The following is a 21,059-nucleotide window of genomic DNA, read 5'->3' on the forward strand; positions in this document are numbered from 1 at the left end:
CTTGAGATTGATCACTCCCTGTTTCCTCTCTTTTCTTCTTGAAACCATGGTGGTTACATCCCTTGCTTTTATCTTTACGACTCTGCTTGTACACTAATAGTGGTTTAGCTGACTTAGGCCGAATGTGAAGAAAAACATGCTGTTATTTCCTTTTTATTACGGTCAATCTCAAGCACCATGCTTACTTTATTATTTCCTTTTTATTACGGTCAATCTCAAGCTGGACAGCTGGGTTGTGTCCATTGTCCCCCCAAGGGACTATTGTTTGCATTTGCTAATAAGTAACTGCTATACTACTTCTCTGGGTCTCCTGCTTTGATCACATTTGCTACACTTGATTATATTAGGTTACAAATCAGCTATACTTGATTACCCATCCTAATTCTACTTCAAGGAAGACATTCTAATACTATCCGTGATTCTGTATTTCATATCCAGTTTAGGTACAATTATTCAGTACAAATTCTCTAAGTACTAACATGCTTACATATTGAGTACAAATTTCCTTACAGTTGGAGAGCTAACAAACATCAGGGAGTACACATCAGCACAGTGAAAACATAAAGGATTCAAAATAGCTTTGGCTGCCGAGGGAATATGTGGATGAAACATGGAGAGGTGGGGTAGGAGTGCCTATCCCCGGGTACACACCCCCTGAGTAATATCTAGTACTTTTGTTGATTGTTAGTGAAGGATCAGCCTTAACCACTGATACCCCCTTTGATAGATCAGCTAGATAGCCATTATCTTTTCCCAAAGATAGGGGAATCTAAAACTACAGGGAGAGGTTTAAGGTGAGAGGGGAGAGATACAAAAGTGTCCAGAGGGACAAATTTTTCATGCAGAGGGTGATGAGTGCCCTGAACAAGCTGCCAGAGATAGTAGTAGAGGTGGGTACAATTTTGTCTTTTAAAAAGCATTTAGACAGTTACATGGGGAAGATGGATATAGAGGGATGTGGGCCAAATGCGGGCAGTTGATTTGATTTGATTTATTATTGTCCCATGTATTAACATACAGTGAAAAGTATTGTTTCTTGCGCACTATACAGACAAAGCACATCGTTCATAGAGAAGGAAACGAGAGAGTGCAGAATGTATGTTACAGACATAGCTAGGGTGTAGAGAAAGATCAACTTAATGCAAGGTAAGTCCATTCAAAAGTCTGATGTAGCAGGGAAGAAGCTGTTCTTGACTCGGTTGGCACGTGACCTCAGACTTTTGCAATTTTTCCCGACGGAAGAAGGTGGAAGAGAGATTGTCCGGGATGCGCGAGGTCCTTAATTATGCTGGCTGCTTTGCCGAGGCAGCGGGAAGTATAGATAGAGTCAGTGGATTGGGACTAGCTTAGTGGTTAAAAACTGGGCAGCATGAACAAGTTGGGCTGAAGGGCCTGTTTCCATGCTGTAAACCTATGGAAATGGAAATCTTTGGAATGGCCCACATGGTTTGAGGCTGATTTTCCTCCATTATCCTACCTAAAATCAGATGATGGGGATCCTACCAGGACCCTCCCTGAATGTCCAACCACATCGCACCCAGGAAAAGAAGCCTTAGGCAGGATGGCCAGCGGAAGTGTTGCCAGGAAGAGGGAAATCAAGCCCTTGCTGTCTGGGCTATCGATGAAAGTTAACAATCTGGCTGAGGTACCGGAGGGCAATCAATGTAACTCACCATGGAATCAACGAGCTCAAGAGAGAAAACAAGGAGAACAGATAAAGAGAGCAAGTCCATTCAAGAAAATGGTTTAAATCTTTAATTGTTGCATCAGGGGAGGCTATAGCCTAGTGGTATTATTGCTAGGTTATTAATCCAGAAACTCAGCAAATGCTCTGGGGACTCAAAGAACAAACAAAGAACAAAACCAGCCCGGGAAACAGGCCCTTCGGCCCAACGAGCCCGCGCCGCCATCTCAACACCACCAGTCCCCCTCTCCACCCACGACCCCTGTCTAATGTTTTATGGCCATCCAGATTGAGGGAAACTGATTTAGGGACAATTTATTCCTGCTAATCAGCCTAACAGCACATCTTTGGGGTGTGGGAGGAAACCGGAGCACCCGGAGAAAACCCACGCAAGCACGGGGAGAATGCGCAAACTCCCACAGACACCGGCCCAAATCCATGTGTCTGCACAGCAATCAGCGATAGTCACTGAGCTGTCGTCTTGCCCAGTATCTTGTCCAGTTTAGGCACACACTAACGACATGAAGCACTAGGCCAATCTCGAACAAACAAGAGCAGCCCCAGTACGACCCATCGCATGTATGCCCCTCATTGGACACGAGGTGGACCGACTTAAAACCTGTGAATGAAAAGAGAAAAAACATTATTATCATACCATACCCATTTACATTACCAGGGACGCCCCAATGCTAATGACCCTTATTTAAAACAATCTCCTATATCCACCCATCTCCAACCCAGTCATGTGCCTGTCTAAGTTACTCTTAAATGACTCTAGCGTGTTTGCCTCCACCACCTTATTTGGCAGAGCATTCCATACCCCCAGTACCCTCTGTGTGAAAAACCTCCCTCTAATATCTGTGTTGTACCTCTCCCCCTCACCTTAAGTCCATGGCCCTTTGTCCTACGTGTCTCTATCGTAGGAAATAGCTTACCTCTGTTTACTCTATCTATACCCTTCTTAATCTTATATACCTCTATTAGATCCCCCCTCAGGTTCAAATCCTACCATGGCAGATGGTAGAATTTGAATTCAATAAAACAAATCTGGAGTTAAAAATCTACTGATGACCATGAAACGATTGTCGTAAAAACCCATCTGGTTCACTAATGTCCTTCAGGGAAGGAAATCTGCTGTCCTTACCTGGTCTGGCCTCCAGAGCCACAGCAATGTGGTTGACTCTCAACTGCCCTCCCAGGGCAGCTAGGGATGGGCAATAAATGCTGGCCAGTCAGTGATGCCCCATGTCTCACAGATGAATTAAAAAAAAATAGGAAAAGGCTAGCAAAAGGCAATAAGATCCTTAATGATTTTGATGAGGGAGACGATTTTAATGTAATTTAGTTACAATACAGTAACTGTTAAGAAATTGCTGATTAAGTAACACAATGCTTGTTTTGTCCATATCTCTCCGCCAATGTACTTATTTAAAGTTAATCTATTTCATATTCTATTTGCTAGCATTGACTTATCTGCCATTGTTTAGTTAAGGCATCATATCATCCTCAATGTTACCCATTGTAAACAAGGGATCTGAACAGGGATTGCGAGATTAAAGCTTCCACAGAATTCACATCAATCTTTCCCAAAGTATTCTTGTAAATTGAGCTGTCAAATCAGACCAGAACTGTTAAGGCCTCTCAACAGCAGGTCACGGATCTTCACTCTTACAGTTAGTGTTGATCCAGGAGGTTGGGAAGAACCGAAGCTTAAAGAGAAAGTATTTCATACCCACAATGGAAAAAGTCAAGGAGGAACTCACATCAAAGATCCGTCTGAATGAAATAACCGCACAATTATCATTCACCATTAAAATGAGGACTAGCAGCCTTGTTGGTCTCAGAGGGAGATGCACAAGGGCAGCCAGAACACAATGTTATCTATCCGACCTCTCAGCAGGCAGACCCGTTATAGTGAGTCCCTAACAAACTTTAAAATGCTTCCCACCAAATATCCTTGGAGTGGCGTGGTGCTGATGAGGACATTGTCTCACCAACAGAGCAGCAGGTTTACAGAACTGCTCTTTACATCAATTAGTGAAAGGCATGAAGTCTTAATCTCTCAAAATGAACTTGTACTTATATAGCGCCTTTAACGTAGCAAAACATCCCAACGCCCTACATAGGTATGCAATCTGACAGAAAAACACTTAGCCAAGGGATGAGGTATTAGGATACATGACCAAATGTTTGTTCGTAGATATAGGTTTTAAGGAGTGCCTTAAAAAGTTTAAGTATTAGTGTCACAAGTATGCTTACATTAACACAGCATTGTAGTTACCATGAAAATCCCCTAGTCATCACACTCCTGCGCCTGTTCAGGTACACTGAGGGAGAATTTAGCATAGCCAATGCACTTAACTAGCATGTCTTTCGGAATGTGGGGGGAAACCGGAGAACCCGGAGGAAACCCACGCAGACACAGAGAGAACATGCACACTCCGCACAGTGACCCAATCTGGGAATTGGACCCAGGTCCCTGGTGTTGTGAGGTACACTACTAACCGCTGTACCACCATGCCACTTCAGAGAGAAGTAGGTGAGAAAGAAATAGAAAAATTTGAGGTAATGCCAGAGAGAAGGGCCCAAATGGCTGATGTGAAGCGCTGTTTTCAGGATCTGTGCTGATCCCAGTACAAGCCCAACCCCTTTGGAAGCCTTTCGAATAAGCTAACATGCTCAATATTACCTATTTTGACGTGCTTATGTCCACTATATATGAGCCATTCATACACCTCATCGCTGATGCAGAGAACGTCATGCTTAATGCACAGGTCCGCGATTATCTTCAGCTCTTCCATTTTAAAAACCTAAATGCAGAAACCACAGTTCATTGAAAAACAAAAACAAGAGTTTCCTGGCCAAAGCAATAATTAGACCATTTTATTTTTAAGGCTGGGTTAAATAAACAACAAATTCCCTCTTTACAGAAAGCTGCTGAACCAGCATTCAAAAGGCACACAATATTGCAAGATTCGAATCACAGTGCTCATCCTAATCCATTAAAACAAATGGGTTTTGGAGAAGGCGATGGCCTAGTGGTATTATTGCTGTTAATCCAGAAACTCAGCTAATGTCGTAGGGACCTGGGTTCGAATCCCACCACAGCAGATGGTGGAATTTGAATTCAATAAAAAATATCTGGAATTAAGAATCTTCTGATGACCATGAAACGATTGTTGGAAAAACCTATCTGGTCACTAATGTCCTTTAGGGATGGAAATCTGCCATCCTTACCTGGTCCGGCTTGCATGTGATTCCAAACCACAGCAATATGGTTGACTCTCAACTGCCCTGCAAGAGCAACTAGGGATGGGCAATAAATGTTGGCCAGCCAGCGACACCCATGTCCCACAAACGAATTACAATACAGTACTGCGATCAGATAACCTGTACCAATTTATCAATAACATCTTGCATCATCTTCTTAATTTTTAATTTGAAGCACAGTAACACTTTCAAAACCTCTTCTGCTTCTTTGATTTGAGGAAGTAGAGGTTGATAAGACAGCTTTAGCAGAAGCTATGACAGTTTCAGAAAGAAGAAGCACGAAGTGTGCATTAAGAAAACGTCCATAATTTAGAAAATGAGTGATAAAACACTCCAATGATCAATGGAACGTGAAGGTGGGAAAGTTTGTACAGAACCGGTAGAAATAGCAGAGGTGCTTAATGAATACTTTACCTCGGTATTTACAGTGGTAAAAGATCTGGGTGGTTGTAGTGCAGGCTTGCGGCGGACTGAAAAGATTGAGGATGTGGACATTAAGAAAGAGGATATGTTGGAAATTTTGAATAGCATCAAGATAGATAAGTTGCCGGGACTGGATGGGATGTACCCCAGATTACTGTAGGAGGCGAGGGAAGAGATTGCAGAGCCTCTGGCGAAGATCTTTGCATCGTCGATGGAGACAGGTGAGGTTCCGGAGGATTGCGGATGTGGTGGTTCCTGTATTCAAGAAAGGGAATAGCCCAGGAAATTACCGACCGGTGAGTCTAACCTCAGTGGTTGGTAAGCTAAGGGAGAAGATCCTGAGGGACAGGATTTATGAACATTTAGAGAAGTTCAGTATGCTCAAAAGTAGTCAGCTTGGCTTCGTCAAAGGCAGATCGTGCCTTACGAGCCTGGTTGAGTTCTTTGAAAATGTGACTGAACACATTGATGAAGGAAGAGCAGTAGATGTGGTTTATGTGGACTCTAACAAGGCGTTTGATAAGGTCCCCCATGCAAGACTTCTTGAGAAAGTGAGAGGGCATGGGATCCAAGGGCCTGTTGCCTTGTGGATCCAGAACTGGCTTGCCCGCAGAAGGCAGAGAGTGGTTGTGGATGGGTCTTTTTCTGCATGGAGGTCGGTCACCAGTGGAGTGTTCCAGGGATCTGTTCTGGGACCCTTGCTGTTTGTAATGTTCATAAATGACCTGGATGAGGAAATGGAGGGATGGGTTAGTAAGTTTGCCGACGACACAAAGGTTGGTGGTGTTGTGCATAGTTTGGAGGGATGTCAGAAGTTGCAGTGTGACATAGATAGGATACAAGACTGGGCAGAGAAGTGGCAGATGGACTTCAACCTGGATAAATGTGCAGTGGTCCATTTTGGCAGGTCAAATGGGATGAAGAAGTATAATATCAAGGGTAAGACTCTTAGCAGTGTAGAGTATCAGAAAGACCTTGGGGTCTGGGTCCATAGGACTCTTAAATCGGCCTCGCAGGTAGAGGATGTGGTTAAGAAGGCGTATGGTGCACTGGCCTTCATCAATCAAAGGATTGAGTTTAGGAGTCGGGAGATAATGTTGCAGCTTTATAAGACCCTAGTCAGACCCCACTTGGAGTACTGTGCTCAGTTCTGGTCGCCTCATTACAGGAAGGATGTGGAAGCTATTGAAAGGGTGCAGAGGAGATTTACAAGGATGTTGCCTGGATTGGGTGGCATGCCTAATAAGGATATGTTGAGGGAGCTCGGTCTTTTCTCCTTGGAGAGACGAAGGATGAGAGGTGACATGATAGAGGTGTATAAGATGTTGAGAGGTATAGATCGGGTGGATTCTCAGAGGCTTTTTCCCAGGGCTGAAATGGTTGCTACGAGGGGACACAGGTTTAAGGTGCTGGGGAGTAGGTACAGAGGAGATGTCAGGGGTAAGTTTTTCACTCAGAGGGTGGTGGGTGAGTGGAATCAGCTGCTGTCGGTGGTGGTGGAGGCGAATTCGATAGGGTCTTTTAAGAGACTTCTGGATGAGTACATGGGACTTAATGGGATTGAGGGTTATAAGTAAGTCTAGTAGGTAGGGATATGATCGGCACAACTTGTGGGCCGAAGGGCCTGTTTGTGCTGTAGTTTTTCTATGTTCTAATTAGCAGATGTGCTGTAGCCCACAGAGTACACTAGAGGAATTCCCTATGCAACTGAAACACGTAATCCAATAATAACAATGGACTTTGTATGATTGAACTATCTCCTTTCAGTGCTCGAGGTTACCTGCAATTCTGCAAGTATAAATGGAGTTCAGCTGCCCACTAATCAATATTATAAAACAGAAAATGCTGGATAAACTCAGCAGCTCTGACAGCACGTATGGAGAGGGAAGTACAGCTAATGGGTGGAATTCTCCCAAAAAAAGATCGAAGGGTGTGATCTTGCCGGCTGTTCACACCACACTCCCACTGTAGCGCCCAGCCAAGTTTCCGTTCTCTGCAGCGAGATGGGAAAATCCTGCCGGCATGAACGGTCGTGACATTCTGGCCAAATTATCATTTTGGGTGAGAAAACCGGTGCGATTTGTGCCAGCATACCTGGCACAATTCAGATCGGGATCTTCCTCCACTTAGTCACTTTTTGGGAGAGTGGTGAGTTTGGCACAGGTTCAGAGAGGGATGGGGCCTAAACATGCCAGCAAGCAAGTAGGTCTTATGAGGAAAGGTTGAGGGAGCTGGGGCTTTTCTCTTTAGAGCAGAGAAGGATGAGAGGTGACTTAACAGTTTATAAGATGATGAGGGGATAGATAGAGTGGATGTTCAGAGACTATTTCCTCGGGCGGATGTAGCTGTTACAAGGGGGCATGACTATAAGGTTCATGGTGGGAGATGTAGGAGGGATGTCCGAAGTAGATTCTTTACTCAGAGAGTTGTTGGGGTGTGGAATGGACTGCCTGCTGTGATAGTGGAATCGGACACTTTAGGAACTTTCAAGTGGTCATTGGATAGGCACATAGAAACACAGAACAGTACAGCACAGTACAGGCCCCTCGGCCCTGAATGTTGTGCCGAGCTATGTCTAAACCCAAGATCAAGCTATCCCACTCCCTAACATTCTAGTGTGCTCCATGCGCCTATCCAATAACTGCGTGAAAGTTCCTAAAGTGTCAACTCCACTATCAGAGCAGGCAGTACATTCCACATGGAGAACACCAGAATGATAGGGGGTGGGATAGCTTGATCTTGGGTTTGGACATAGCTCGGCACAACATTGAGGGCCAAAGGGCCTGTACTGTGCTGAACTGTTCTATGTTCTATAAGCTCAGCTTTGACTCAAAACGTCAGTTCTTTTCTCTCCTTACAGATGCTGCCAGACCTGCTGAGATTTTCCAGCGTTTTCTCTTTTGGTTCCAGCTTCACAGAGACCAGGCACTGTTTTTAAAGGGAACCCCCCCCCCCCCCCCCCCCGCAACCATCACCACAACCCCCCCTCTCAAAATGAAATTGAAGACCTTCCTCCACCAACGGACATTGGAGACCACCCCCACCGCATTGAAGGCATGTTTCCCACCCCCTCACTAACATAGGCCCCAGCGTGGCAGACACACCAGATCTCCAATTGTACCCGCTGTGCCCAAAGGTCGGAGAATCCTGGGAGCAGGACGAATTTGGCTTGAAATTGACTAAGCATATGCCCAGGAAGCAACATGGCAAATAAATCACCCCAGTGTTTTGAGTCAGTGTTGTACGATTTAACTTTAAATTCAAAGGTCTTGTTTCTGGTGCAGCCCATTCAAATCCTGTGATCCAACACTGAGGGCAGTTTCTTTTGCACACCTGAAAGCCATACAAGCAATATACTTGACACCTGACATTTCAAAAGGTCGGATTTTGAATCCTTACCTTGCCCAATGGATTGTTGGGTGTATTAATGATTATTGCTTTAGTCCGAGAATTAAATTTACTGGCAAGTTCTTCTTCATCGAGTTTCCAATCTCCACTGCTGCTCATGCCCTGCTCATACTTTTCTTGTACCTTCACAAAAGACACAAACAGCATATTTGACATTTTCACCAGATATTCTAGCGTTTACAATAAAGAAATGGTGCAAAATATTTAACAACACAAGAAATAGGAGCAGAGGTAAACCACACAGTCCCTCCAGCATACTCCATCATTCCATATGACCATGGCTGATCTATGCCAGTCTCAGCTCCTTTTCTGTGCCATTTCCCCACGGACCTTTATTCCTCGAACTATTTATCCACCTCCCTCTCATTACTTCTAATGATCCAGCCTCCATTACCTTTTGGGGCAGAGAATTCCAGAGATTCACCACCCTCTGCGAGAAGAAATTTCTACGCACCTCAGTTTTAAATGACTGGCCCTTTCTCTTGTAGCGATGTCCCTTGTTTGAGACTTTCCCATTAGGGAAAACATCTCACCACCTACCCTGTCAAGCCCCTTCAGGATCTTATATATTTGAATAAGGCCATACTTCACTCTTCTAAACTTCAAGGAATACTGACCCCGACTGTTTAGTCTCTCTTAATACAACAACCCGTTCAACCCAGGAATTTGCCTGGTGAATCTCCATTGGACTGTCCCCGATGTTACCGTGGCCATAATTTTACTGGTCTGCTCGCCATGGGAATCGGGGCGGGCGAGAAGTGGACAATAGGAAGGTCTGTTGACCTCGGGTGGGACTTTACGGTTTCGGGATGAGTGAGGCTGTAAAATCCCACCCTATGTCTTTGTTTTTAGGTAAGGGGACCAAAACTGTTAGCAGTATTCCTGGTGAGGCCTCACCAACACCCTGTACAATTGCAATAAAACCTTCCCTATTTTTAAACTCCAAACCCTTTGCAATAAAAGCTTTTCCAACTGCTCTCCAATTACCTCGGACAGAGGTGTCCAATCTGAGAAATGGTCACTCGTGCCATGAGGGCACAATGCCAACTGTGGAATGGAGACTTAAGTGGGACAGTCTTGGTATTGGCTCCAAGGTTCCATTAAACATGAGTGGTTGATTCTTAGCTCCGAGATACCCTCCGCATCTTTGAAATGGTTGTGGACAAAACCATTGACTCCTGTTCATCAGGCCTCCCTCTCCCTTATTTAACGATGCCCCCGGCTCATCAACTCTCCACTCCCCCAGACAACTCACCCCCACTGCACCAGTATGCAAGGATAAAAATGGGATCACAACAGGGAAAGGCTTGAGAAGCACTGGCCAAGGAGATCAAAAATCTTTTTATCTCAATCTTGAATATACTCAACAATGCAGAATCTACAGTCCTCTGGGCTAGAGACCACCAAAGATTCACAATCCTTCAGTGAAGAAGTTTCTCCTCATCCCAGACCTGAGGAGTGGCATGGTGGCACAGTAGCTAACACTGCTGCCTCACAGTGCAAGAGACCCCGGTTCAATTCCCATCTTGGGTCACTGTCTGTGTGGAGTCTGCATATTCTCCCCGTGTCTGTGTGGGTTTCCTCTGGGTGCTCCGGCTTCCTCCCACAGTCCAAAGATGTACGGTTTAGTTGGATTGGCCATACTAAATTGCCCCCTAGTGTCAGGGGGAGCAGCTAGAGTAAATGCATGGGATTATAGGGAAAGGGCCTGGGGTGGGATTATGGTCGGTGCAGACTCGACGGGCCGAATGGCCTCCTTCTGCACTGCAAAATTCTACGAAGGGAATAAGGTTGCCCTTATCCTGCGACTATCTCCCATATTCTAGATTCCCCAGCCAGGGGAAACAGTCTCTCAATGGCTAAGATAAAAGCAAATTACTGCGAATGCTGGAATCTGAAACAAAAACCTAAAACGCTGGAAAATCTCAGCAGGTCTGACAGTATCTGTGGAGAATAGAGTCAATGTTTCGAGTCTGGATGATCCTTCATCAGAGCTCTGACAAAGGAGTGAGCCTTTTGATTCTCCACTGTCTGACCAAGTCTGTAATGTCTGCATCAAGACTGGGCCACCATATGCAGCTCCTGGCCAGCATTTTCACTTACGAAACCCAAGGCTGGCCATGGCATTGTTCCACAGGCATTAGATATGGCCTTGGGCAAGGGACAGCTACACAGGACACCCAGAGGATGATACTGTCCTCAACACTGAGATCATCTTTCTACATCAGATAGGGTTCCATTTCATTGGTGTGATGTCCTCAGAATTCGCCATTCAGAATCATAGATTTTAATTTAGGTGGGACCGGGTCCTATTTTATCCAGGCCCCAGTTTGCGGAAACCAGCAGAGTCTCCAAATACCAGGGTCATCACAACCTCATTCAGAGCTGGTACTGAAGCTTGGCTTATAGGCAAAGGCACACCACTCAGCTATCTGGGTCCTGGGGAGGTGCTCTAGGAAGTAATCATAAGCTTCCAGTAACAATACTGTATCCAGGCGGAGGCAATAGGACTTGTCTGCCTTGTCTGGTTTATGATCAGTGCGATGATGAAGTGTCCACTGTAAATGTATGATGATATTTCTTAATGCCAAAGATAACTCCTCTTTCTCGATTGGGAATACCTCTGTCCAGCATCCAAAATGGCCCTAGGTGTGAATACGCCTAGGCCCTAGGCTTCTCTGATCCATTTTTCCAGTGATGTACCAGTACTGCTCCCAACACCATATGGGAAGGCATCACCTGTAAGGACAAAGTCCTTTTTGGGGTCAAAATGGGCCATTCGATTAAAAGAGCTGCTGTTTATCGCTATTGAAAGGCTCCAGCTGTGGAGATTATGGAGAATCACCCACCAGATGAAGACCCTTTCCATCCACCCAGTAGCTTAAATAGGTCCCAGCACTTGCTTGGAAGAGACACATTTTTCCATCTTCAGGCATATCCAGACTTCTGAGAATTTTCTCTTCCAGGTTTTCTAAGCATTCGTGCTCCGAAGTTCCCGTAACCTGGACATTGTCCAGGTACATTGCTACCTGAGGTGACCTTGAATATGTTCTCCATGTCCCGTTAAAAAGTAGTGCACATGGATGAGACCCCAAAGGGTAGGCGAGAGTACTTGCATCAACCTTTGTGCACATTAATTGTTACCTCCAGAAAGGCTCATCTAATTCAAATTGGAGATATGCATGGCTCATGTCCAAATTGCTTGTCCAACAGTTAACCTGGCTTCACCATTATTGTTAGCCCCGGATTGGGCTGACAAGTGGCAAGTAAAATTTACACCACACAAGTGCCAGGCAATGACCATTGCCAAAAAAAGGAGAATCCAACCATGTCCCCTTGACATTCAATGACATTACCATTGCTAAATCCTCCACTGTCAACATCTTAGGGAATACCATTGACCAGAAACTGAGCTGGACTAGCCACATAAATACTGTGGCTACAACAATAGGTCAATGTTTTCATGGCACCTTCCCATGCAATCGCAGAAGGTGTCACACCTTTTGCTTTACGTCTTCTATGCTCACTTCCAAGGTCCAAAACATTCGTTCCAGGTTAAGCAGTGTCATTCACACCCTTAATTCTCTCTGTGGACAGTTATTAACTGGTTTCCTTGGTTTCTGTGGCTATGACTCATCTTTTATCACCTCGCCCTGCAGTATAAATATCTCCAACTTTCTATTCCTTTTAGCTTCGACAAAGGGTCGTCTGGACTCGAAACATCAGCTCTTTTCTCTCCTTACAGATGTTGCCAGACCTGCTGAGATTTTCCAGCATTTTCTCTTTTGGTTTCAATGCTTAGGAATCCTGCAGTCGGTAACTCACCTCCTGAATCTCCAAAACCTACCCACCATCTACTAGACACAAGTCAGGAATGTGATGGAATACTTTCCACTTGCCTGGATAGGCGCATCTCTAACAAGACTCAGGAAGCTTAACACCATCCAGGACAAAACAGCCTACTTGATTGACAACCCGTCCACAAACATTCACTCCCTCCACCACCAAGGCACAGAGCCACCACAGGAAGTCACCAAGGATCATTAGACAGAATTTTCCAAATCCACGGCCACTACCATCTAGAAGGACAAGATATCTGGGAACATCACCACCACTACCTGGAAGTACCCCTCCAAGTGACTCACTGTCCCTTCACTGCCACTGGTTCAAAATGCTGGAACCACCTCCCTAACAACACTACGGGTGCACTTACATCACAGGGACTGCAGCAGTTCAAGAAGGCAGCTCACCACCACCTTCTGAACAGTAATTAGGGATGGGCAATAAATTATGGTCTAGTCGGTGAAGCCCACATCCCTTGAGTAAATTAAAAAAAAATCAATGTATGAAGTTGGTGATAATAGAAATGATTAACATACAAATCATGGGTGGAGTTTTCCTGTGCTGGCCCCCACAGGAATCGTATTGGGCGGGACACGGACCAAGCAAAGGTTTGTTGATTTTGGGTGAGATTTTCGGCCATGGGGCTAGAAAATTTCTGTCCAAGTAAATGTAACATCCATCACCAAACTTGAATGGAAAACAGTGTTTTATTTTGTGTTAAATGGCTCTGTTGGATCAAATACTCACAGGCCTTAATGGGATGAAGACTGGGATGCCTCCGGCCATCTTAACCATTGGCTCGTAACAGTCAAAGAATGGCTCAATGATTATCACCTGCAATTAAATATACATTAAAAATTGATTCATAATACAGAAAGAAAAAAACTCATTCTGGTACATTTGTATTTCAGGATCTGGGAACAATATAAATGCACACCTCAGCCAAAGAATTATGACTGACATGTCATTGTTGTAATACAGACAAACACAGCATCCAATATACACATAGTGAAATATCACAAAAACAAGGAAAATCATTTTTAATACACACACACACACAGTAAAATAAAGTTTAAATTTATTTATCAGTGTCACAAGTACGTTTACATTAACATTGCAATGAAGTTACTGTGAAAACCCTCTAGTCGCCACTCTCTGGCGCCAGTTTGGGTATACGGGGGGAGAATTTAACATGGCCAATGCTCCTAACCAACACTTCTTTCGGGCTGTGGGAGGAAATCGGAGCATCTGGAGGAAACCCACGCAGACATGGGCAGAAGGTGCAAACTCCACACAGACAGTGATTGAAGCCAGGAATCGAACCCGGCTCCCTGGCATTGTGAGGCAGCAGTGCTAACTACTGTGCCACCAATGACTAAAACTAAAATGTCCTGATCCTGGGTCTCATTCGCTCACTGGACAAACCCATGTAGCGAATGCATGAACCAGGGCACTCTGACCTTCCTTATGTTGGCCAGCACATGCTTACACACACACACATACACACAAAGATAAATAAGTGTTTGTTATTTTACCTCATCTCCCTCATCAACCAGTCCTTGTATAGAGCTGGAAAGAGAACCGTACCCTCCAACTGTTACCACAATCTCTTTATTCGGATCGATGGAACGTCCACACACACTTCCATATAGATCCGCAAGTGCTTTCACTAATGGAGGGTGACCCTTGTGTAAAAGAGCAAAACATTAGTCAGAAATGAACAGAATAGAAGTATATTCATTCAACATTTTGTAAATTCAGTGAAGGCAGTTTTATTTCTGAATCGTTCCAATTCATAGAGTCATATAACAAGGAAGAGGCCCTTTGGCCCATCGAGTTCATACTGACACATTACTCTCCCTATTCTCATCTGCCAGCATTTGGCCCATGGCCCTGAATGTTATAACATGGCAAGTACACATCCAGGTACTTTTTAAAGGACGTGAGACATCCCGCCTCCACCACACTCCCAGGCAGCGCATTCCAGGGCCGTCACCACCCTCTGGGTAAAAATGTTTTTGCTCACATCCCCCTAAACTTCCTGCCCCTCACCTTGAACATATGTCCCCTTATGACTGACCCTTCAACTAAGGGAAGCAGCTGACAAGTTAGGTTTTGGATCTCAGCAGCACTGGACACTGGACCCACCAACTGCGATCACCTCAACTGTTCACCCATCTGGTTCACTAATGTCCTTTAGGGAATGAAACCTGCCATCCTACATGTGACTCCAAAGCTATGGGATTGACTCTTAAATGCCCTCACGCCCAGACAGTGACAGCACATCCCATGAATAAATAAAAACAAAACTGCCTCTCTAAACACTGATTTCACTGAACCAAAGTTCAGAAGCAAAAAGCCTTTTCTCTTTAAAACACACACACATTTGGAGAAGTGGCCCAATGACTTAAAAACCCGATGAATTTGTGGAATACGCACATAGGGCTTAGGTTATCCATTTCTGTCTGTAAAACATTCAGTGGTGCTGCCTCCACTGCTGTCCGCAACTAAGAGTTCCAAAGATTCACAACTCTATCAGAAGAAAGAAGTTCTTCTAATCTCCATCTTAAACGTGAGAGATATTTTTACGCTGGTTCTAATCTCTCCCACAAGGCAAACATCCTTTCAGCATCCACTTGGTCAAATCCCCTCGGGAACTTATATGTTTCAATAAGATAGGGTGGCATGGTGGCACAGTGCCAGGGACCCAGGTTCAATTCAGGCCTTGGGTGACCTTCTGTATGGAGTTTGCACGTTCACCTCGTGTCTATGTGGGTTTCCTCGGGTGATCCAGTTTCCTCCCACGCTCCAAAGATATGCAGGTTAGGTGGATTGGCCATGCTAAATTTTGCCCTAGTATCCAAAGGTGTGTAGATTAGATGGATTAGCCATTGTAAATGTGTGGGGTTATGGGAAAAAGGTGGGGATGTGGGCCTGAGTAAGATGCTCTTTTGAATAATCAATGCAGACTCAATGGGCTGAAAGGCCTCCATCTACACTGTGGGGATCCTATAGATTAACATCACCTCTCAATCTTCTATATTCCTATGGATAGAGGCCCCATCTGTCCGACCTCTCTTCCCAAAGTAATCCACTGATCCCAGACATCAGACGGATGAATCTTCTCTGAACTCCTTCTAACGCATTTCTGTCCTTTCTTAAATAAGGATGAAGGATACGTATGGCAAGTTTTGGGAACCTTGGATAACAAGAGATATTGTGAGCCTAGTCAAAGAGAAAAAGGAAGCATTTGTCAAATCTAGGAGGCTGGGAACACACGAAGCAAGTGTGGAATACAAGGGAAGTAGAAAGAAACTTAAGCAAGGAGTAAGAAGGGTTAAAAGGGATCATGAAAAAGCATTGGCCAGCAGGATTAAGGAAAATCCCAAGGATTTTTTATAAATATATAAATAGCAAGTGGGTAGCCAGGGAGAGGGTTGGCCCACTCAAGGACAAGGGAGGGAATTGATGCATGGAGCCAGAGGAAATGGGCAAGGTATTAAATGAGTACTTTGCGTCAGTATTCACTAAAGAGAAGGACTTGGTGGATGATGAATGGGAAAGGACGTGTAGATAGTTTCAGTTATGTTTTGATCAAAAAGGAGGAGGTATTGGAGTTCTTGAGAAACATTACAGTAGACAAGTCCCCAGGGCCTGATGGGATATACCCCAGAATACTGAGAGAGGCAAGGGAGGAAATTGCTGGGGTCTTGAAAGACATCTTTGAATCCTCACTGGCCACAGGGGAGGTCCCAGAGGATTGGAGAATAGCCAAAGTTGTTCTTTTGTTTAAGAAAGGTAGCAAGAATGATCCAGGTAATTACAGGCCGGTGAGCCTTACATCAGTGGTAGGGAAATTATTGGAGAGGAATCTTCAAGACAGGATTTATGAGGGTAAGGCAATGGATGTTGTCTACATGGACTTCAGTAAGATCTTTGACAAGGTCCGCCATAGCAGACTGGTGCAGAAGGTAAAGTTGCATGGGATCAGAGATGAGCTGGCAAGGTGGATACTAAACTGGCTCAGTCAATGGAGACAGAGGGTAGCAGTGGAAGGGTGTGTTTCTGAATGGAGGGCTGTGACAAATGGTGTTCCTCAGGGATCAGTGCTGGGACCTTTGCTGTTTGTAATATATGTAAATGATTTGGAGGGAAATGTAACTGGATCAATTAGTAAGTTTGCGGACAACACAAAAGTTGGTGGATATACATTTAGCGATGAGGACTATCAGAGGATACAGCAGGATATTGATCAGTTAGAGACTTGGGCGGAGAGATGGCAGATGGAGTTTAATCCGGACAAATGTGAGGTAATGCATTTTGGAAGGTATAATACAGATAGGAAACGTACAATAAATGGCAGAACCATTAAAAGTATTGATAGGCAAAGGGATCTGGGTGTACAGGTACATAGGGCACTGAAAGTGGCAATGCAGATGGGGAAGGCAGTCAAGAAGGCATACGGCATGCTTGCCTTCATCGGCTGGGGTACTGAGTTTAAAAATTGGCAAGTCATGTTGCAGCTTTATAGAACCTTATTTAGGCCGCACTTGGAATATAGCGTTCAATTCTGGTTGCCACACTACCAGAAAGATGTGGAGGCTTTGGAGACGGTACAGAAAAGATTTACCAGGACGTTGCCTGGTATGGACGGCATTAGCTATGAGGAGAGGTTGGAGAAACTTGGTTTGTTCTCATTGGAGCGATGGAGGTTGAGAGGAGAACTGATAGAAGCCTACAAGATTATGAGAGGCATGGGCAGAGTGGATAGTCAGAAGCTTTCTCCCAGAGTGGAACAGTCAATTTCTAGGGCCACAGGTTTAAGGTGCAAGGGGCAAGGTTTAAAGGAGATGTACGAGGCAGATTTTTTACACAGAGAGTAGTGGGTGCCTGGAACTCGTTGCTGGGGGAGGTAGTGGAAGCGGATACAGTAGTGACTTTTAAGGCACATTTTGAATAGGATGGGAATGGAGGGATATGGTTCCCGAAAGGGTAGGGGGTTTTAGTTAAGTCGGGCAGCATGATCGGTACAGGCTTGGAGGGCCGAAGGGCCTGTTCCTCTGCTGTAACTTTCTTTGTCCTTTGTTCTAATACTCCGAATATGGTCTCACCAGTGCCCTGTATAACTGTAGCACCTTGTCCCTAGTTTTCTACCCCAATCTCATTACGATAAACAACAACGTTTCATTTGCCTTCCTAATCACTTGCTGTACCTGCAAACTAACTTCTCCTGCTTCATGTTCCAGGACACCCAGTTCCCTTCTTATCTCAAAAGTTCTGAAATCTCTCTCCATTTAAACAATATACCGCTCTTTTATTCTTCCTGCCAAAGTGGAAAGGTTCACATTTTCCTACATTATACTCCATCTGCCAAATTTCTATCCACTTTCCTTTGCAGACTCTTTACATCCACTTCACAATTTGCTTTCCTATCTTCATGTCATCAGCAAATTTAGCAGCTTTCAGCCCCTTCATTCAGAGGTTCAGGCCTCAGCACTGATCCTTGTGGCACATCATTCACCACATCCTGCCACCCCTTAAGTGACCCATTTAGCCCTATTCTGTTTCCTCTTAGAAAGCCAATCTTCTATCCATGCTAATACATTGCCCCCTACACCAGAGCCTCACTTTGCGCAGTAACCTCTGATATGACAGCTTTTCAAATGGCTTCTGGGAATCTCAGTACAGCACATCCACAGATTCCCCTTTATCTACGTTGCTCGTTATCCCCTCAATAAATTAGTCAAACACTTTCAAAAATCATGGTGACTCCGCCTGATCGCGAAGTGCCCCACTATAATCTATTTAATAATTAATGCCAGCAATTTCCCCTCTACAGATGTTAAACTAACTGGACTGTAACTTCCTGCTTTCTATCTTTTTCCTGTCTCACCAGTTTCCAATCTGATGAGAGCATTCCAGAAGGAGACAGACCAGAGAAATGTCAGGACAAACTTAATGTCATTGGGAAGGAAGCTAGTGGAACCTTTGACATACCACTTGGATCTGGATGGAAACCAGGAACCAGGGGCAAATAGAAACTCTACCAGCAGCTAGGTGGAAGACACTCTGAGCAAGAGCTAAGGGAATACAATTCATTCTCGGCCTCAAGATGAAATCAGGACCAAATCATCAACATCAGTCAAGACACCGCAAAGACTAGCCCCTGACCCCATTGTGAATTCATACTCAACCAGCTTTGAGATTGGAAATTTGGTGGACCCAGATCCCAGGGAAGTTATCACAGAGAGGGAGTACAATTACACGAATGAACCAAAGTGCCACATGATCAAAGATTACCTGAAAGGAGGGTGAGAACGTAATGAGTGGGCAATAAGCATCTAGGATGAAATATGGCGCACCTATAAATACAACCGCTCTTCCATTGTGCTAGAGCACTTGTCCTAAATTAACAGCTCCTCATAAAGGAGGAGACAGTGTCCATTCGGAATCCAAGGCAGAGCTTCCTCTGCACACCTTCCTCTGAAGCCTGATAATTGGAGAGGATCTGAGGGAACACAACCCATCCACTGACTCTGTCTTACACTTCCCACTGCCTCGGAAAAGCAGCCAGCACAATTAAGGATCCCAACCATCTGTCGGCAGGAACTGCTGAAAGATCCCACCCACTGAGTGCTAACTTTGCCAGAGCCACACCCTGCATTCACACATAGCAATATAGAAAAAACAACTATCCAACTATACCACAAAGCATTATTCTGGTGCTCAACAGCATAGACTGGAAACAGCTTAGGTAAAGAGTCATGAAAAGAACTTACAAATCCTCTTGTATACTGGTTCAACATGAAGTCTTCACCCACCGCAGCAGCAGCCAAGGCTTCTCTTATGTGAGAAGGAGGGGGCAGGTCTGGGAATCCCTGACCAAGATTGACCACCCCTGGCATAGCAGCCAGCTTGGTAAATTCAACCCTACAAAACAGGGGCACACTTTAGCAAACAGAAGAAGAAGTGGGAATACCAATCCGATCCACAAAGACAATGTTTCAAAGTTACTTATTAGTGTCGCAAATAAGCTTACATTAACACTGCAATAATGTTACTGTGAAAATCCCCCAGTCACCACATTCTGGCGCTGGTTTGAGTACATTGAGGGAGAATTTAGCATGGCCAATGCACCTAACCAGCACGTCTTTCGGACTGTGAGAGGAAACCGGAGCACCAGAGGAAATCCATGCAGACATGGGGAGAACGTACAGACTCCGCACAGACAGTGATCCAAGCCGGGAATCGAACCCAGGTCCCTGGCGCTGTGGGGCATCAGTGCTAACCATTGTGCCACCCTGAGGGACAGGGTTAAGACATTCCGGATGCCAATGCTGTATTGGACAAGGAAGAAGAGTAGATGATAGGGATTTGCTGGACTCTCCACACACTCAATGCAAATGATTCTTTCATTTAGATCATTAAAAAAATGAAACTTGGCGCTGTACTCTGGAATTGGCAGGTTTGAAAGCAAGGTAAATAGATTATAGTAGTATAGCAGTTAGATTACCTAACTAGTAATCCAGAGGCCTGGATTAATGAGTTTAAATCCTTCTACAACCCACCTGGGGGATTTTAAGTTCAGTTAATTAAATTAATAATATCAAAAACTAAATGGACCAAATTTTCACTCCTGAATTGAAAGCGCAGAGGTGGAATGTTCCCAATTTGCAAACTCGACTGGGAAGAAAGTGCCCTGACCCTGCAGATTTTTGTTCCTGTGGTGATGGGGAGGGGCTGCAGGCGCCCACCAGCTCTGGAAAGTTTGTAATGGCTACCGGGTGCTGAGGAAGTGTACAAGGAAGTGGGGCGGCACGGTGGCACAGTGCTTAGCACACAGTGCCAGGGACCCACGTTCAATTACAGCCTCAAGTCACTGTCTGTGCAGAGTCTGCACGTTCTCCCCGTGTCTGCGTGGGTTTCCTCTGGGTTTCCCCCCACAGTTCAAAGATGTGCGGATTAGGATGATTGGCCATGCTAAACTGCCACTAGTGTCGGGGGATTACCAGAGTAAATGTGTGGGTTTATGGGAATATGACCTGGGTGGGATTGTTGTTGGTGCAGACTTGATGGATTGAATGGCCTCCTTGTAGAGATTGTATGATACAAAAGATCGGCCTTGGTACTGTTTGGTTTAATTATAACAAAACAAAAAACAGCCCACTAGTGCTCACCCCTCAGCCCCCACGTGCCCCATCCATAGTAGCTCTTGCCACCTCACACAACCACACCCTCCATGCCAATCTATGCCCTCCGGTCCTCCTTATGGTCCTTCATAGCTCCTACGCCAACTTAATTCCAACTCAAGCCCCCACACACTACCCTTTGCCTTTACACCCTCTATGCCAACCCATGCCCCTCATACCTTGTGCTTAAATCTGCACCAGCAGACGGGCACCACAACAGCTCAGTGACTATCACTGTTTGC

General features: G+C 44.9%; 1 protein-coding gene across 2 annotated transcripts in view; it reads right to left on the reverse strand.

Annotated features, from left to right (window-relative positions):
• LOC145347596 (kynurenine--oxoglutarate transaminase 3-like) overlaps positions 1–21,059 on the reverse strand; it is a 57,892-nt gene that overhangs the window by 30,855 nt on the left and 5,978 nt on the right. For both annotated transcript variants that reach the window (XM_080195187.1, XM_080195186.1), the window contains 5 exons: positions 19,408–19,558; positions 14,164–14,313; positions 13,376–13,462; positions 8,777–8,908; positions 4,374–4,494 (listed from right to left, as the gene is read on the reverse strand). In XM_080195187.1, coding sequence (XP_080051313.1) covers positions 4,374–4,494; positions 8,777–8,908; positions 13,376–13,462; positions 14,164–14,313; positions 19,408–19,558 — 641 coding nt within the window. The remainder of the gene's footprint in view (positions 1–4,373; positions 4,495–8,776; positions 8,909–13,375; positions 13,463–14,163; positions 14,314–19,407; positions 19,559–21,059) is intronic.

The sequence above is a fragment of the Carcharhinus amblyrhynchos genome, chromosome 9 (genome assembly GCF_965287045.1).
Source record: "Carcharhinus amblyrhynchos chromosome 9, sCarAmb.v2.hapA, whole genome shotgun sequence".
Lineage (NCBI taxonomy): Eukaryota > Metazoa > Chordata > Chondrichthyes > Carcharhiniformes > Carcharhinidae > Carcharhinus > Carcharhinus amblyrhynchos.